The following is a 14545-nucleotide window of genomic DNA, read 5'->3' on the forward strand; positions in this document are numbered from 1 at the left end:
TTTAAAAACCTGACAAAGGCTAATCGTAAAACCTTGATGGGGCTCTTTAAATCATTTAATACAAACATAATTTATGTTCCTCAATAAAATCACACATCTTCAAAGATGCAGTATAATGACACTTGTTCTCCTGCTTTAAAACGCTGGTCCCTACGGCAGCAGCTGGAAAACGAAGGCTCGGGAGGGAGCAGAGGCCGGGCCGCGGCCGACAGGACACTGGCCCGCAGGACCCTGCGCTCTGGACCAGGCACCACGGCAGAGACGTCAGTGGAATTTATACGTAGGCTGCTGAGGAAAACTGCTTCCCAGACAGGGGCTGCCTCGGCTCACTGTGTGGACCTCCCATTTCACCGCCACTCAGCCCCTCCCAGGGAAGGGAGCACCCCACACCAGGCTCACCAGTCCCGCCACTCGGCCCCTCCCAGGGAAGGGGGCACCCCACACCAGGCTCACCTGCCCAAGTGCACCAGCCTGCCGGTGGCCCAGTGGGCACCTGTGAAGCTACACAGGTGACTGAGCACAGCCCAGACTGAGCCCGCCAGCCCACACCTGCTCCCCCCACTGGGCACAGTGCACTAGGCTGCATTCAGGCCACAGGGATAAAAAAAAAGGCCTGAGATGACACCACCAAACCCCCCAAATCACTTTGTCTTGTGAATCTTCACCTGAGGACATTTTTTCCATTGACCTTTTTCTTTTTGAGAGAGAGTAGAACGGAGGGAGGGAGTAGGGAGGGAGAAAGATTGATGCGAGAGACACATCAGCTGGTTGCCTCCTGCACGCATCCAGACCAGGACCAGGGATCGAACTTGTATCCCAGGTACGAGCCCTTGACTGGGAATTGAACCCAAGACCCTTTGGTGCATGGGTTGGCACTCTAACCATTGAGCCACTGGTCACCTCCCCCCCTCCCCCGACACACATCACTTTTCAGGCAATTCTTCCTTCTGAAAGCGAAGGCAGCACAGAACAGGCCTCCCCAACATGGCTGTGAGCGGAGAAGGGCTCTGGCACTGATGCCCACGCTGAAAACAAGACGCCGACTGCGAGGTCCCTGGCCTCTCCTCCCGTCGCCCTGGCTGGGGCCACGCCCTACCGCACGGACCGACCCCCACTGAGCAGCGCGGGCTCTGCCGGCGCCTCACAAAGGATATGACTCGTAGTCCAGCGTCTGCGTGAGCACCCCTCGTGAAGCACGAACTCGCGTTGTGAACATCTGAAAAGCCCGCAAACAGCACCAGTGAGCAGAGGGCGGAGGGCGGGGGCCCCACCCAGCACCCCCGGGAGCAGCACGTACCGAGGCCTCGGGCGAAGTACTCGCGGCACAGGTGCAGGTCGTTCTCGCAGGAGATCAGGACGATCTCGGACAGACTCTGAGGGAGAAAGGGAGAGTCGGAGCCTGCACAGGGCACGCCGGCCGAACGGCGGCTCCCGCGGGGCCCACCTTATTCTGCTTGTGTTCCAGGAGCTTCCGGAAGGACGGGGGTCTGGACAACACCTTTCCTCCCGCACACTCCACAATCGCCTTCATGGTCGACAGGCTGGGGCAGATCCCAGGAGTGATGTAAAAATATTTTGCCTAAAATAAAAACATGGGCACGATGTTTTTCCAGCACTTTGACTTCTAGAGCACACCACTTTTCACACACGCCCTCCCGATGATCCTGACAGACGCCTGCTGTCCCCAGGCCACGGGCCGGAGGGACAGGCTGACCGGGATCACGGGAAGTACCCAGAACTCACGGCCCTAAGGCACGATGTCCTTTGGGACATAAGCGAGACTAGCAAACACTTTTCCCAGTTCCTGTGACAGCTCTAACCAGCATCGTGTCACCCATGATGGTCTGTCCATCAGGACAGGACAGAGCTCCTGCCTACTGCCTACAGGGCCGTGGACCCACAGGCAGGAAGTGCTGGCGGTGACGGGTCACTCCCCTAGCATCTGCTCCCAAGTGTACCACACACACCACTGTTCTAAAGTGCTCGTGGGGAAATAAGCCGAACATTTAGAAAAACCAATCAGGCTATTTTAACTCACTAGTGCCAATCATTTCGGATTTCTCAGCTGGCTCCTCAACAAATGTAAAAAGCAGATGATCCTCATTACTTACTTAGCCACTCTGACACCAAAAATTCCAAACGGCTCTAAGCATCCTCTTGAACAAATACGTAAATATCCTTAGCCTGGATGACTTAGGCGCAATTAATATTTTCACAAGACTCCTCCCTTCTCCAGCACGTTCAATGGCAATAGTGTCAGCTACTGTTAACGCAGGAAAACCAACTGAGACGTCTTGTGCCAACTGGGTTATGCAAGCACGCCCTTAGAACCCAGGCACGTGATGAGGCCCGTCTCGGGCACTCACGCTCCAGAGTCACGACAGCACCCTGGACGCACACCCAGGAGGACGGGCCACAGGGTGCAGGCCTCTCCCCGAGGCCTCCGCCTGCACAGACTCAGGGCTTTCCCTCCGCGCCAGGTCACCTTGAAGAGTGGAGACACGTGCGCCCTCTTCAAGGACTCCTCCAGGCTGAACGAGAAGAGCACCTCGGCCTCGGCGTCCCGCAGCAGGTAGCTCTGCTCATCTGGAAAACAGGCAGCGCTCAGCGCCGGCCGCGCCCCACAGGCCGCCAGTGAGCTCCCGTCCACCGCAGGCCCCACAGGCCGCCAGTGAGCTCCCGTCCACCCGCAGGCCCCACAGGCCGCCGCTGAGCTCCCGTCCACCCGCAGGCCCCACAGGCCGCCGCTGAGCTCCCGTCCACCCGCAGGCCCCACAGAGAGACGGGCTCCCGTCCACCGCAGGCCCCACAGGCAGATGGGCTCCCTCTCCCAGACCAGAGCCTATTTAGCCTCCTAAGGCACGTGGGAAAGCCACGCCCCTCACCATGGCCCCGCCCTCCACACCCTCAGGCAGCAAGGGCAGCCGTCCCTGCTGTGCAGTGGCCACAGTGACCTGAGGACACTAGACTCAAGTAGTCAAATGGTACTGATTTACCAAAAACATAGTTCCTTTAAGTACATGGAAGTGCACAGCAATTTACAAAGGAATAGTTTGTTTTTTTTATTAGTTCTCACCTAAGGGTGTTTTTATTTTTTTAAGAGAGAGGAAAGGGAGAGAGAAACAGATGTGAGAGAGAAACATTGATTGGCTGTCTCCTATACACACGGCAACCTAGGTATGTGCCCTGACCGGGAGTCAACCCACAACCTTTTGGTGGATAGGACAACGCTCCAACCAACTGAACCACCCAGCCAGGGCCAAAGTGACTGTTTACAAAATCAGGTGCTTATACTTGTATATAAGAATTTCTGAATTAACCAATCACACACAACCTTATGTGAGGTGACCAATAAGATGTGTCTCTATTATATGATCTATATCTTTATGGTGCAAGACAGGGCATTCACATCGGACACTATTGTTGCGTTGGTTGTTGTCATTTTTATTTGACAATCTAAAGGAAAAGAGGTCAGGGCCCTGACTAGTCGGGTATGGCATGTTTTAAAAACTCTTGTAGCTCACAGTTAAATATCGCTATTTTAAAACAGTGCTTTAAAAATGTGACAACCATTCTTAGCCAGTTTGCTTGCCCGTGGCAAGAGCCATTAAATCACAAAGAAAGGCTGCAGTTTATCGACTGCTGGAAACACAGAATCAAGCCAGCAGCGAATCACAGATAGGCAAGCTGGAAGGAGACAGAATGTCCAAGCAGGGGAGGAATTAGAAAGATGAATTCCGACGAAGGAAAAGGGACAGAGGCCTGCCGGTGGCCTGTCGGAGGCCCACGTGACGGAGGCACACTGAGTGAAGCATCTAAAACGTCCATTTCCAGGCACAAATGAAGCTGAGCCCCGGAGACTGGAGAGCGCTCACCACGGAGTTAGTGTGTGAGATGGAGACACTGACACTGGAAGTAGAAAGGGGAGATGTTTGCTTTCATTGGGACAAAGACTAAAGCTGAGGTGCTGGCGCTGCTCACCAATAAACTTCTGGCACTTTAGGCTCTCGTCCAGCCACTCGGGAGTCACAATGTGCCTCACCACGGACACGGCCGTCAGGAACTTGACCGTGCGTGTCACCTTGCTGGCGATCAGGTGCGTGCACTTGTGCGCAGACTCGGCAATGTCGCCCCCGAGAATGTAGAGCTTCTGAAGGCAGAGACAGAGACAGGAGTGAGAGCAGGAGCTGCGTCGTGTGGCCCAGAGCAACACGTCCAGGACGAGACCTAGGGTACAGCTCTCAGCCAGAGACACACAGCAGCCGGCAGCCCCCCAGCCTGTGGGAGAGGACGGCCCCCTAGCCTGTGCGAGTGAAAGGTGGAGCCCCAGGGCATTTCTGTGGTTGGTTGCACACACACCAGGACCCAACCACATGGCCCTACAGGCAAGAACGAGGCTCTCCTCACAGCGAGCTGCCTACGCTGAACTGCGTGGCCAGGGGGCACAGGTAAGCTACCATCTCCATTTTAAAAATGATAGCATGGAAACTGACAAGACACAAACATATAAAAAATGGTCTCAATAACTGGACTAAGGTAAAAAAATGAAATTATACTAAGTTTATAACAGTAGCATTTATAATTGCTTCTTTTCTTTAAAAAAATAACAAGTGAAATGTCTGAACACATCACGACACAGGCCTCCTTAGACTCTAGCCAGTCCCCCACAAACCAGGAGAGCCAGTGCCCTTGGCTATTTCAAGAAGTTTATTTGAAATTTTCGTGAAAACACAAACACTCAGCCCCGCGTGGCCTCCAGCCAGGAACTACTGTGAGCAGACGGAGGTCCCGCGCAGAGGCCCGGAGGGGAGGACATCCCTCGCCCGGTGGCCGGGTGACCCTCGCCCGGTGGCCGTATGAGTGGCTGTGGTCGGTCACCTGAACCCGCCTCCCCGCAGAGAGGAGGCGAGTGTCCTCGGCGGACAGGAAGGACCCCGTGCAGCCCCGCAAGCAGGTGGCTCACCTTGACGTACTGCTGCACCTGCACAGGCTCAAACCCCGTGAACAGCACGGAAGGCGCCAGTTCAGGGGCTAACTTTTTAGTGGGAGGCGGTATGTCTTCAATTCTACAAAACAAACAGAAGCAGAATGAAGGGTGTATTGTTTACTTGTAAAAAGTTCTTTGAAGACAAGGGACTTCCGTGGCTTTAACGAGCACGACCAGCTGTGCTCGTTATTTCCCCACACGGGGCTCACCTGCCCAGACGCCCAGCACGCAGGCCCCACGGCTCAGGCTCAAGGCCCCTCTGCCTCACGGCCCTCCCTCCCAACTGAAAATGGGTTTAAATTGGCCTGAAAGAGCAGGTGTGCATTCAAGCTGGTCCCATCGCTGGTCCCGCCCACTTCCCTGCAGAGCCAGCGAGGTGTCCCTGCCGCTCCAGCCTGCCCCAACCAGCAGCACAGAGGACCCCCTTTAAATTAAACCTCAGCCTTTTAATTTCCTTAAACTTTCCAAGGCCTATTTTTAGCTCATATTTAATAGAGACAGTCTAGGTAACAAAAAACTTAAGTTTATTTGCAGGAAGGAGGGAGCGCTGAGGAGCAGGGAAAAGAAAAGAAACTGGTGACGGCAACAGACCTCCAAGCAGTAAACCATGTCCAGGTAGAGTCTGGGAGGAGAGTTTTCTAGAGTCACGGATGGCAACACGCTGCCTCAACGGGCCAGCGGACGGCACCACTGCCGGGCACTGGCCGCCCAGTCACCGAGTGCGCTCACCCTGCCGCCCACCCCACCGCCACCGCCCCTCCCCCACCCCAAACCCCCACCCCCCGAGAGGCTGGGGTGCCACCGTATCCTGGCGGTGCTGGTAAGGTGCTACTTTTGAAGAACAAGATTCAACTGGTTTTTTGGTGTGTGTTTTTCATAAGAAAGAAAACAACAGCCTATTCACCTTTACCTCCAGCAACAAAGTGAGAAACATCGCAATCAAGCTGTGAATCAGCGAGCAGACCCTTTCATGACCTATTCACACTGAAAACGTCAGGAACATCCCCAACTGCCACCAGTTCGGAACAGCCCTGTCAAGCCCCCAGAGCGCGGTGTGACCGTCCTTGTCATGGCCCAGAGGGAGGTGTGAGCATACCTGGCTCTCTTGGAAGAAGGCTGGACGTTCGTTACTTCGTTCTGCTTCAGTTTGGGGGGTGGTCTTACAACCTGGAATTAAAATATGATTTACTTCAATCAACTTCCCAAGTAATGCAGTGGCTTCCAAGAGCTCTGGGTCCTTCAGGTGCAGCCCCCCGCCCCCCCCCCCAGTCTCTGCAGGGCACGCCCCCGCCTCCCCACAGGAGGCCTGGAGGGCAGCACAGATGGGTTGCCCTGGGCCAGCAGCATCAGGAGACTCCAAGAACCTAAACCCTGCCACCTTCTATCCCTTCTCAGAACGCTCCCGTTTTCATTGTAAGTATTTCATCTCGCAGCCCACTGGGGATTGGAAAGCACTCAATGCAATTACACCTCATTTTTAAAAACCCAGTATCCCAGAACCAGAAACGCCCCTGAGGGCTCACAGAGCTTGCAGACCCTACAAGGGAAGGAGGCCCTGGTCCCAGCCGTGTCCCGTACAGGGCCTCTAACGCAGCCACTGTCCCATCACCCCTTCTTCATGTCTTCAATGCAGGGCTTCTTTTAAAAAGACACTCTGAACATCACCTCACTAACCAGAGCCCAGAGCTGCACTTCCCACACAGGGTGCCGACCTCTGCCCTCGACCTTGAATATCACTCTCACTAACTGCACACTGCACTTCCCACAGTTAAAGGATCTGAACCACCGAATACACGCAGAGCCTCTCGCAAGACCTGGAACCTCCCAGCTGTTCCAGATGCGGAACCTGCAGGAAGGCTCGACTCCTTAGAAGACAATGACCCTCAACTCTCTACTCCCCAAGGTCAAATTTAATCTCCAAACTCCACTTGCTGGTGGCAAGGACAGAAACAGAATAGGGACCAACCACGGCACAGCAGCCTTCACGGTGTGCAGCCCTAACACTGGTGAAGCCGCAAAGGACCCCGGCCCGACGCCATCTCAGAGCCTATGCAGAGAGGTTTGGGTGGGACTGTGGGGACCGTGTTCATCGTAAAAGCCTCTGTAACATTTCTTTCAACCGCCAGAACCCGGAGAATGTCTGCTTTTGCTGCGCATCAGAGCTGGTCAGTGTTATGAAAGTCACATGACTAGCAGGTGGTCACAGCAGGAGGGAGCAGCCAGCAGCCCACAGGCTCCCTCAGATCACGTTGTAGCATCGACACCCGCAAGCAGGCCCGGGTGGCACCGCCGAGTCCTGGCAAGAGCACCGTCTCCAGTTAGCGGGTGACGTGGCACAAACGCTCACCTCTGCACTGACAGGGTCACGGCAGGAATCAGACAGGACACGACATCCGTGAGGATGACAGAAGGGAATGCACATGCTAACATGTCTGTAAGCCTCAACCTTTCAATCACACTTCTACCGAGAACAGCAAGACTGCCACCCACCTCAGGCATGAAGTGACTCCCGCTGCCCCCCAGAGAAGCGGCGTGGAGTGATGACAATGGTCACGTGGGAAACTCTGCTAAAGCCAATGCCCGCCCTGGCACTGCCTTCCCAGTGAGGACAGGGCCCACACGGGCAGGGCTGCCCACCCTGAAGCAGCGCATCAGAGACCTCAACCCCCGGACGGCCTGCCTGGACACGAGAACACCGACCGGCGGCCCTGTGGCTCTCGCTGCCACCCCACCCCCACACCGTCTCCTTCCGTCCCTGGTGCCACTGAGGCGCTCACTGCAGCACAGAGTGACTGACGGTGCCACCGTCAACGGGAAAGTAGAACCAGGGACACTACACGTTCCTGACAGGCGACAACAGCCTTCATTGGTTGTCAGACAGGCTGCTGAGAGTGCAATCTGCAAAGGCAAAACCCTCCTGCACCTCATAGCGCTGCGGCAGCCAGGGAAGCCCCACGTGACCTACCGTCAACAGCTCGGCCGACACCTTCAGCGGGACTCTCCACGCATCTAGAGAAGAAACAGTTTCTTTTACCACCAGATGCCGTTCAAACAGCAGAGCCTCTGGAAGAGGGTTCCTGGGGTGGCGATCCCCAGACCCCCAGGGACACAGCGGACGCGGAGGACGAGTGGAAGGACTGGGAGTCAGAAAGGCTTTCCTGCAGGGACGAGGGGCGGGTGCTCCGGGATAGCACTCGCCGTCCAGCCCGCTGTGCGTGTCCAGCACGAGGCCACGAGGCCTCGGCACAGCTGTCAGAGCGGGCGCCAGTCCCACTCTGGGACCAGGCTGGCCTCTAATAGACAGCCTGTGACCAGGGGTTCCTGGACGGTGCTGCACTCGGGCACCGGCAGGAAGGGCCGCAGTCCTCACAGTGGAAGTCACGGGAGGCAGACGAGGGCTGGAGAACTGTGCCCTGTGAAGGTGCTGGACACGGCTCACCACCCCACAGCCTCTTCGCGAGCCAGTGCCCGGGGAAGAGTGCTGTTTCTCTGAGTTCAGTTCAGTGATGCAGTAACACGGGCATGACTCCTGCAGTGGGTCCCCACCAGGGGCTGAGGAGCAGCAAGCGTGCATCCCGACCTGATGCAACCAAGTCAACCCCAGGCGACAACACAGCAGACGTGGGCTCTACACATGACACAGGGCACGTGCCAGGGCTGGAGCCTCTCTGGGCCACGCTACCCGCCTGAGACAGACAGCCAGGCTCCCGCATGTCCTCCCATCTCGAGTGGCCTCTGGGAGAAGGTGGAAGTGCAGAGGAGACAGGAGCAGGACTGATGGCGGAGGAGGGAACAGGAAGGGCGGCACCCAGGCCGCTCTACCTCAGTGGGAGCCACTCACCCAGCAGATTGACCACGAGGTGCGGGCTGGGGGCAAAGGGGTCGGGCAGATTGAACGCCGTGTAGCGGCTGCACTGGACCTGCCGCAGAGCCTCGAAGTTCCCCAGCAGAATGTCCCCGAGCCACTGCGCGTTCACACAGGGGATCCTCCACTCTTTGGCTTTCTCATACTTTAAACCAGTTGGCCTTTTTTGGTGGAGAGAACACATTGATTAAACGTTAAAGTTGTCTACTGTTCAAATGACTATTTTCAACGAAAGCCGGTAAAAACACCTCGTTTGTCAGGAAGGACAGGGACATCTCAGCAAAGGTGAGGGAGCCCTGCTGGCCAACAGGTGGCATGTCCCTCAGCTTGCCCTGGGCCACGGGACATCACCCACTGTCCACGTCTCTGTGTGCCTGTGACCAACTAAGTAGCTCGCAGCTCACTGACCCGCCCACCTCCTTCAGGTGCTCTGGCTACGCCTGCACACGCGACCCTGAGTGTCCCTGTCCTCTTCCACACACTCTGACCTCCACACTCATGTTCCCCAAACTGGCATCGCTGAGGAGCACACAGCTGCGCAGACAGCCCGCGCCCGGTGCGTCCAAGGTGCATCGGGGCTCCCAGGCGCGCTTACTCTTTACAGATGAGGACCGTGTTGCTGCGGCACAGGTAGCCTGTGTATTTGGCCCCTGCCAGGTAGGCCATTAACTTCAGGTCATCTCTGTCGCCATCAACAAATCCGGTCACAGAAATAATCTAAGGGAAAAAGCAAATACGGTAAAATACGATTTAACACAAGAACTCTTTTTCCACGTTTCAGTTGTTTCATGTGGACGTATGTGTTTTCACTCTTTCTTTGGAATTATGGGAGATACCAGGGCATGTGACTATCAGTCAGTTCTTTGCACCCCTTACTGACTCGTTCTGATGATTTGGGTGGAGAACATACAACTTTTGATAAAGTGCTGCCCAATAGCGGTCACTTCTTGTGCAAGACACGGGGTTTATTTTGGAATTGTAATCAGTGTCAAAAATTTTGCAGAATCAGGCAAACATCCCGTACGTGTGGAAGACAGTGACTGGGCCCGAGCCCGACCCCAAGGCCCAAAGACAGACGCGGCCTTACGTGCTGGGAGCAGGGCCTGCCCCCGGGGGGGAAGGCCACGGGGAAGTGCAGGGCGCGGCGCGGGGGCAGCATCTTCTTCCTCTTGAGCACGGTGTTGAGCCAGTGCGCCGTGACGCACCGCTTCCGCTCCCTGAGGGCCTGCGATGGCAACAGGGGGTCAGTGAGCTGTCACTGCAGGGCTACACTACCTGAGGTGGCAAAGCTACAGCCCACACTGGAAATCACAGAGTTCCATGATGTTTAACGCTCAATTCACTAAAAGAACTAATTTTAACGCCACTCGAAACGATGCCAACAAACATGAGTGAGCACCTGCCGTGGAGGTGAAAGCTACAAGTCTTATCACACCTGGGGGCTAACTTCATAGAATGAGGAACATTTATGATCATGAAAATTAAATTTCCCACAAGCACACAGAGGGCCCCACATACAACTTAAGAAAAACGGGTCTGCGCCTAACAAGAACCCCAGGCAAAGTCCCCACGCATTTCTCCTTTTTTTTTTGGGGGGGGGGGGGGGGGCGGGGGGGCGATCGGGGAGGTCATTATCACTGACACAGTAATGCAGGTCTGGTACAAACAAGGGCCTCTTTCAGGAAAGAGAGGGAAGCTCTGGGAGGCATGTACAGCCAGGCCCTGGGGACAGTCCCTCAGGAGGAGGGCATCCTGGTGCCACCCACCAGGTACTCATAGCACCAGAGCTTGAGTGGGGGCGGCCCGCCCACCCTTAACACCCTGAGCCTCCTTGCTCTCTCCTAGCACCAGGGCATGAAAGTTACCTCCCACAAAGGGCATGAGAGTCATCCTTAGAGGTAGGTAAGTCCTCCCCAAGCACAATCGTCGCCGGCCTGGGGGGCCGCGGGCTCACCTGTGCGAACATCCCGCTGACCTGGCTCTCACAGAGCAGGTGTGTGCAGCGGCTGGAGAGCGTGGGGTCCACTGCACCGCCGTGCGCCTGGATGATCTGCACGAGACCAGGCACAGTCAGCGTCACGTGCACAACAGGGAGAGTTGTAACTCAGTGGTTCTCAACCTTCTGGCCCTTTAAATACAGCTCATGTTGTGACCCAACCATAAAATTATTTTCATTGCTACTTCATAACTGTAATGTTGCTACTGTTATGAATTGTAATGTAAATATCTGATATGCAGGATGGTCTTAGGCGACCCCTGTGAAAGGGTCGTTCGACCGCCAAAGGGGTTGCAACCCACAGGTTGAGAACCGCTGTTGTAACTCAAACCACACAGCTCTTCAAAGAACCACCATATATTACAGCTTATTGCCCCAAAGCAAAGAGGCCCGTGTCAATTATATTCATGGACCTTTCCACTGAGCCCGATGACGGGAAACGGACTCCACACTCAGTCACTCTGACTTCCCAGAGGGAAGAAGAGGGAATGTCTCTTGATCTGATGCTCCCGACAGACACTCGGACAAGCTCATTCTGTCGTGGGGCTGCCCTGTGCATGGTTGGGGTTGGTGGCACCCTGACCTCTACCCATGGGGTACCAGCAGTATTCCCCCAGTTGTGACAGCTAAAAATGTCTACAGAGCCCTGGTCAGCATGCTCCATGGTTAGAGCACCGGCCCTCGGACCAAAGGGTCACAGGTTCAATTCCCAGTCAAGGGCATGTACCTGGCTGGGTTGCAAGTTTGATTCCTGGTTGGGCATGTGTGGGAGGCAACCAATCGACGTGTCTCTCTCACATCGATGTTTCTCTCCCCGCCTTCCACTCTCTCTAAAATCAATTAAAAAAAAAATCTTCAAGTGAGGATTAACAAAACAAAAAATGTTTGCAGATACTGCCAAATGTCTCCTGGGGCGCGGAGTCACCAGTAAGAACCGTTATTCTAAAGGGGGAGTAGGGACGGAATCAGAAAGAACTTAGCGAATACCAAATCTATCTCTTTATTTAATATTTTTTAGATTGATTTTTTGATAGAAAGGGAGAGGGAGGGATAAAAACATTGCTGAGAGAGGCACATCAATCAGCTGCCTGCTGCACGCCCCCTCCTGGGGATCAAACCTGCAACCCGGGCATGTGCCCTGACGGGGAATCAAACCCAGGACCTCTTGGTCCATGGGGCAAAGCTCAATCACTGAGCCACACCAGCCGGGCACCAAAATTTATTTTTAAAAACAGATTCAGCTTTTGGGACGAGGGAACTGCTCTGTACCCTGGCTGTGGTGGTTACAAGGCCCTCAGCTTTTGTCAACACTCAAAGAGCTGCTGCAGCTAAGAGGGCTGCCCCACAGAACACTCTGCTTCACTTCCTATTTCTGAAATTTAGTTATTTTACTATATTAATTCACGCAGTTTAATAAGGTACATGACAGAAAGTCCGTTTCCCATGCACAGCACCGTCACACTGATAATGAATGACCAATGTGCTCTAATAGGGTTTGTGCTGTCTTCATGTCAGAAGACGTCACCCCCCTACCGACCATGGAGGCCGCTTCCTGCCCCCATCTCCTCCCCTCCCCGCACCCCCGCCCCCAGCCTCCGAGTCCAGAACCTAGAGTCCCTCTGTGGTGCCGAGTCCTCGCCTGCAGCAGCTGCCGCCTCCCTGCTCACCCACTTGCCTATCTTAGTTTCCTCTTTCATGCCCAACTCCTCAAAGGTAAGGGATGGTTTTAAATGTGTCCCCACTCGCTCTTTTCCTCCTGGACCTGGTTCCCGCAGTCAGTGTGGAACTGACCCGTGGGACTCATGATGAAGCTAGGACACTGGGCTCCACCTGCCACCCCAGGTGACAGGCGGGAGCAGCGCGGCGACCTGAGGCCGCGTCATCTCCTGGCACCGTTCTCATTTGTGCTGTGTTCCTGGATCGCCGTCCTGTCCCGCGTCCTCGTCCGTCTAATCTATGTGGGAGCCCCTTCCCACCCGGTCAGGCCCCATTCCCGGCTGCCCGTCTTCCCAGAACAAGCACGTGGGAGGTATGCTGCTTGACTGTGAAGTCAGAACACCTTATCCCACTGTCGCCTTTGACCGGCTGGCTCTGCACTGCTCTGGCTGGAAATCGCCCCGTCTCCTGGCAGCGCCCTCAGACTCCCCCGACTCCGTCACTCCAAAGCGCTCTCTGCTTCTCACCTCCCAACTGCTCCACAGCATTCTCCTCTCCTTCGTCTGGACACGCTCTCCAGCTGGGAGCTGTATTTTTTAACAATGTTCTTGCCCTCACTTCCTTTTCCCAAACTGCTCTTATTAAACAGTGGGCCTCTTGGACGATCTTGGAACCTTAAAACTTGTGTCATGGCACGTGGATAAGGAAGATGTGCCCTGGCCTTTGCAGCTGCCTCCCCACTAACCCCCCACCTTTCCTCTTGGACGCCTCACCCCACCCCACCCTGAGGACTGTGCACTTTCCTACGGCCTGTCCCTCCCTTTCTGCAGCTGTATGCCTGCCTGTGCTGCAGCCCCCCTCCCCGCCCCCACCCCCGCCCCATGGCTCTCCCTGCACCTCCTCGCGGTCTGTCAATGTGGCTCTCTCTCCAACTGCTTTAGTTTCCTCAGTCTGTTTGTTCATGTACCCCCTAGGTCCTGCCACATGCCTGGGACACTGCAGGGCCTAAACACCACCATTGCTCATGGGGAGCAAATGCAACATGTTTCTGGAGCCACTTCAACTCATCTTTCAAAAAGTTTCCAGCTCAGTTCTGATTTGTGGCATTGCAAAACACAGTCACTTTCTCTCCTTCAAAGGCCACAGTGCAACACAATAGATGGGCTGCAGCCCACAGCTTAGTAAGGCACATGACAGAAAACCGTTTCCCACGCACAGCACCCACGTCACACCGACAATGACCAATGCGCTCTAACACCTGCAACACGATAAACGGGCTGCAGCCCACAGCACAGCGCTCGCCTCGCCCGGAGCCAGGATTCCCTAGAGCAGTGGTTCTCAACCTTGGCCGCACATTAGAATCACCTGGGAATCTTTTTAAAATCCTGATTTCTGGGCCTCATCCTCCGGAAATTCTGTTTCTTTGTTATGGGGTGAGGCCACAACATTAGTAACAAAGAAACAGAATTTCCGGAGGATGAGGCCAGAAATCAGGATTTTAAAAGGATTCCCAGGTGATTCTAATGTGCAGCCAAGGGTTGAGAACCACTGCTCTAGAGCATCTTGCAGGATCGGGAGTGGTCAAGGCAGAGAGGGCTGACAGGCCCGATCCCCTGTCATCATGTAAATGTTTTTGGAAATTCTGGTACTTCAGAGCATTTTGGCACCCAAAGCCATTGCAAGTAGCTTTCTATTGAATCTTCTCTCTGAAGAGAGGTTGAAGTGATGACTTTGAACTTAAATTGGGAGTTTTCTCCTAGACATCTTCATTAATTCACAGCCTTTCAAATCCTTTGACCTTTTACACTTTGTGGTAAATTCAGAATAGGATGGTGTGGTCTAGGAGGAAGGAGCTACATATTGATGAGTAATCATGCTCTGCAGTTCTGTGTCACCCAGCCTCCTCTCCTGTCACAGCATGATGCACCATGAAGCACGTTTAACTAGTCAGTATTTACCAGAGCCAGCCTCCTGCTCCTGACCAGCTGGGGACTTAACTAGCAGTCCATTACTTCTTTTTTTTATTCTTTACTATTTAAAG

General features: G+C 54.7%; 1 protein-coding gene across 1 annotated transcript; it reads right to left on the reverse strand.

Annotated features, from left to right (window-relative positions):
* Window positions 1-1141: 1141 nt before the first annotated feature.
* LOC102422576 (PAX-interacting protein 1-like) lies at window positions 1142-10956 on the reverse strand (the record flags this gene model as incomplete). The annotated part of the gene is given in 13 exon segments (XM_014450689.2): window positions 1142-1186; window positions 1188-1216; window positions 1298-1373; window positions 1445-1579; window positions 2486-2586; window positions 3982-4150; window positions 4964-5066; window positions 6084-6154; window positions 7953-7996; window positions 8829-9013; window positions 9448-9569; window positions 9940-10077; window positions 10807-10956. Coding segments are annotated over 13 exon segments (1368 nt in total), but the record flags the coding sequence as incomplete, so codon positions are not given.
* Between the last annotated feature and the right edge of the window lie 3589 nt (window positions 10957-14545).

This window comes from Myotis lucifugus, unplaced genomic scaffold, assembly GCF_000147115.1.
Source record: "Myotis lucifugus unplaced genomic scaffold, Myoluc2.0 scaffold_3236, whole genome shotgun sequence".
NCBI classification, from domain to species: Eukaryota; Metazoa; Chordata; class Mammalia; order Chiroptera; family Vespertilionidae; genus Myotis; species Myotis lucifugus.